The sequence below is a fragment of the Elephantulus edwardii genome, unplaced genomic scaffold, assembly GCF_000299155.1.
Source record: "Elephantulus edwardii isolate Elephantulus edwardi_28Jun2011 unplaced genomic scaffold, EleEdw1.0 scaffold00042, whole genome shotgun sequence".
NCBI classification, from domain to species: domain Eukaryota; kingdom Metazoa; phylum Chordata; class Mammalia; order Macroscelidea; family Macroscelididae; genus Elephantulus; species Elephantulus edwardii.
Window position 1 is genome coordinate 20,471,042 of NW_006399792.1, and position 3,673 is coordinate 20,474,714.

At 41.7% G+C, this 3,673-nt stretch overlaps 1 protein-coding gene across 2 annotated transcripts in view; it reads left to right on the top strand.

Moving 5' to 3' along the window:
- SCARB2 (scavenger receptor class B, member 2) overlaps window positions 1–3,673 on the top strand; it is a 131,732-nt gene that overhangs the window by 122,522 nt on the left and 5,537 nt on the right. For both annotated transcript variants that reach the window (XM_006885302.1, XM_006885303.1), the window contains one exon: window positions 2,639–2,690. In XM_006885302.1, the coding sequence (XP_006885364.1) occupies window positions 2,639–2,690 (52 nt within the window). The remainder of the gene's footprint in view (window positions 1–2,638; window positions 2,691–3,673) is intronic.

Consider the following 3,673-nt stretch of genomic DNA (forward strand, 5'->3'; position numbering starts at 1 on the left):
TCATCATCTCTGACACACTTGAGCCCATTCCAGTCAAGAAAATTGTGGATCAGCTCCACTCTGGAACACATAGGTTTATCTTGAGTTGGAATCTACTTAACGGCAATAATTTTGTCTGTCTTTTTCTCAGGAACCGAGGAAAACATTTAACTACACATAACTGTAAACTCCAGAACATACGTTAACTCATTTCGCATTCATCAACACTATATAGTTTCCCCTTATTACAGACAAGGACACTGAAGCACAGAGCTTAAGGACCGAGTTACTGCTCACCTAGCTCACCTGTTTTCACGGACTTCAGTAAACCTTCCTTGCCCCCGAGGCCCTTCCTTCCTGCTCCACCTGCCCTGCTTCTGAGAGGGATACTCACATGCTCTCCTTTCTTCCCCTAACTTTATCCAAAAGCCAATAGTTCATTGATATTTTTCCATGTATAATCGCCTGCTCAAATATAAGAAAAAGCTGAAGACACAATATTGAATGAAAAAACCAGTATGCAAAATTATACATATGATAGGTACCTATGAGTGAGAGTGTGTGTGTGTGTGTGTGTGTGTGTGTGTGTGTGTGTGTAAACCAAATCAAGCCCACAGCTATCAGTCAGTTCTGACAGCACAGCTTCTTTGACAGACTAGGATCTCCCCCTAGAGTTTCCAGGGCTGGAAATTGTGACTGAACCACACTACCACATCTTGCTCCTGCAGAGCAGATAGCAGGTTCCAGAACTACCTTCCAGCTAGCAGTAGAGCATTTAGCCTCCCTGCCACCAGACCCCTTGAGTATGTATGTATGTGCATACTTCCATATGTGTACCTGTAGGGAGCTCTGGCAGCTTAGCCGTAAAGAGTTGCACTGCCAACCCAAAAGCATGTAGTCTGAGTCTCCCAGCTGCTCCGCCGGGGAAAGATGAGCCGTCTCCTCCTGTGTGTTTTACTGCCTGTGAAAGCTCGCTGGAGGATCAGCTATGCATTGGTTGCACATAATAACAGCATGTGTGCACGTTTACACCAACCTCAAACTCGCTGCTATCAAGTTGATTGTAACCCAGAGTGACCTGTTGAGTTTCTCAGGCTGTAAATCATAACAGGAGACTTTCCATTTTTTCCTCTTCCAGAACAGCTGGTGGATTAGCAGCACAACTTGCTGCAGATTACACGCACACATATATTTCCAACCCAGTGGCTGTTTATTCTGACTAGCGGAGACCTCCTGTATAATGCAGAGTACTCCTGAGCTCCATAGCGAGCTCTGGTGGCGGTGTAGTCTGTAGGGAGTTGGGCTTTCAGCTGAAAGCTCACACGCGCCTCTGGTGATCCAAATCCACCGGCAGCTCTGTAGGAGAAAGATGGACAGTTCCTCCTATACAACTCACAGGATCGGAAACGCAAAGGAGCGTCAACTATGAGTTGGTTCTGAGTGAGTGATTAAGCTGCATCGGATTTTCTTGACTGTAATCTTTCTAGAGGTAGATTGCCAGGTTTGCACCATCAACCTCTGAGGTAGCAGCTAAGCGCAAACCATTTGTAATACTTGGGGAAATTCTCTCTCCCCATCTCACCGTGTGTGTGTGTGTGTGTGTGTGTGTGTGTGTGTGTGTGTGTGTGTGTATACATGAAGAAAGAAACTTTTTTGTTACCTTTTGAATTTTTCAGATTTAACTCCATGATACATCTTTCTAAGAAGCAAACATGATGTGCAAAAATTACTTCTGTCCACCAGATGCTCTGCTGGAGAAGGAGAGGCAATCTCTTCCTGTGCCAGCCAGATCTGATTCAATAGTACATATAAGAAAAAAAGAAAAAACTTCATTTTGTCACTCATGTATCATTCTGAGGTAGTATAATTTAGTAGTGAAGAGATGAGTCTTATAATCAAAAGGGCATTTCAATTAATTCTATCTCCACAACTTACTCTTGGTGGCCCTGGAAAGAATGCGTAGCCTCTCTAAGCCATTATTTCCTCCTTTGTAAACCTGGAATAGTGTATAGGGGACTGTTGTGAGGATTAAATGAGATTATCAGTGTCCCCAAAACACACAGTGCAGAGCCAACACATACATGGTCAGTGATTCTAAAGACAATAGGTAGATAGACAGGTTACAAACCACTCGGGATGGCTGCACTGCTCTGCAGTGTGTCACCTCCTGGTCGTGACGGTTAGAAAAACCATTAGGTCAATGGGGAGCTCTGGTGGCCTAGTGGCAAGAAGCTGCACTGCAATCCCAGAGGAACACGGTTCAAATCCACCAGATCTTCTGCCGGAGACGGAGGCGCAATATCCTCCTGTACCAGTCAGATCTGATTTGACGGGACACGCACACAAAATAAAAATAAAAAAAAGAAAAACCATTAGGTCGTAATCATTTTGGATGTATTTGCTTTTGGCATATTTTATTTTGACAATTAGACATTATATAAATATGTGGCACTGGGAACTGCTCGGCTGCCAGAATATTGGAATTAGGTTCTGATTTTATATGTGTTTGCAAAGATAACTAAGAAAGTAACAGTCAGATGGGTAATTTAATGAGATAATTGTACTAGGAACCTAATTCATGTCAACGTGTCTCTCCAGAGAGTGCCACTTATGTGGTATGATGATATCTGAAAGATAATCTTGTCCTTTATCTTTATAGTGAAACTGGAAACATTAGAACAATGGTTTTCCCAGTGATGTATCTAAATGAGGTAAGTCTTGGGAAGGGGGCACAGTATGTGCTATTATATGCTACATATGAAAATGATGTAGCACAAAATGCCACAAGGGTAACATAATGTCCCAGAGATCCACAATGGTGGACAGGTTTAGTAGAGCTCCCAGATTAAAACAGACTAGGAAGCAGGATTGACCATCCACTTCTTAAATAACAGGCCTCTGAAAACCCTATTAACAGTAGAACACAGATAGTTAATAGTATTAGTGGTAGAACCAAGATTGGAAGTCAGTCATAATGAGGAAAAATAATAGCAGACATCCTTTAATAATTGGGAATGTACAAAGCTTGAATGTTGGAAAACTAGAAATTGTGAAAATGAAATGAGCTTGGTGATAAAAATGAGGCTGGAAATGGAATGATCAGATTTTGTATTTGCAGTGAAAATGCAAATTTTCATTGAAAATGCCTTTAAACACACACACACACACACACACACACACACGCATGCATGTGCGCACACACACAAATAGCGACTTTACACACACATTGACCTCACCTGATGGGCTGCATAGGAGTCAGATTTACTATAGCTGTGGAAGGAATCACTGGGGAAGGTCAATATCAGCAATCAAAACTAGGCCTGGTCAGACCATTAATTACTCATGTGCAAGTTCAAATGGTGGCTGAAAAAAATTAAAAAATGTCCACAGGAACCAAAATATGATCTTGAATTTATTCCATATGAGTTTCAAAATCATCTTAAGAATAGGCTTAAAGCATTGAACACTATGATCGAAGACTTGCCAAGTTGTGGGATGACAGGAAGGATATCACCCATGAAGAGAGCAAAAGGTCATTACAAAGATGAAGAAGAAAGAAAAAATTGTAATGGATATCAGAAGAAACTCTGAAAATTGCACTAGAGTACTGAGAAGCCAAAACGAAGTAATGAGATACTGAGGTAAAAAGAGTTGAACTGAAGATTTCGAAGGGCAGCTCTAGAAGACAAAACAA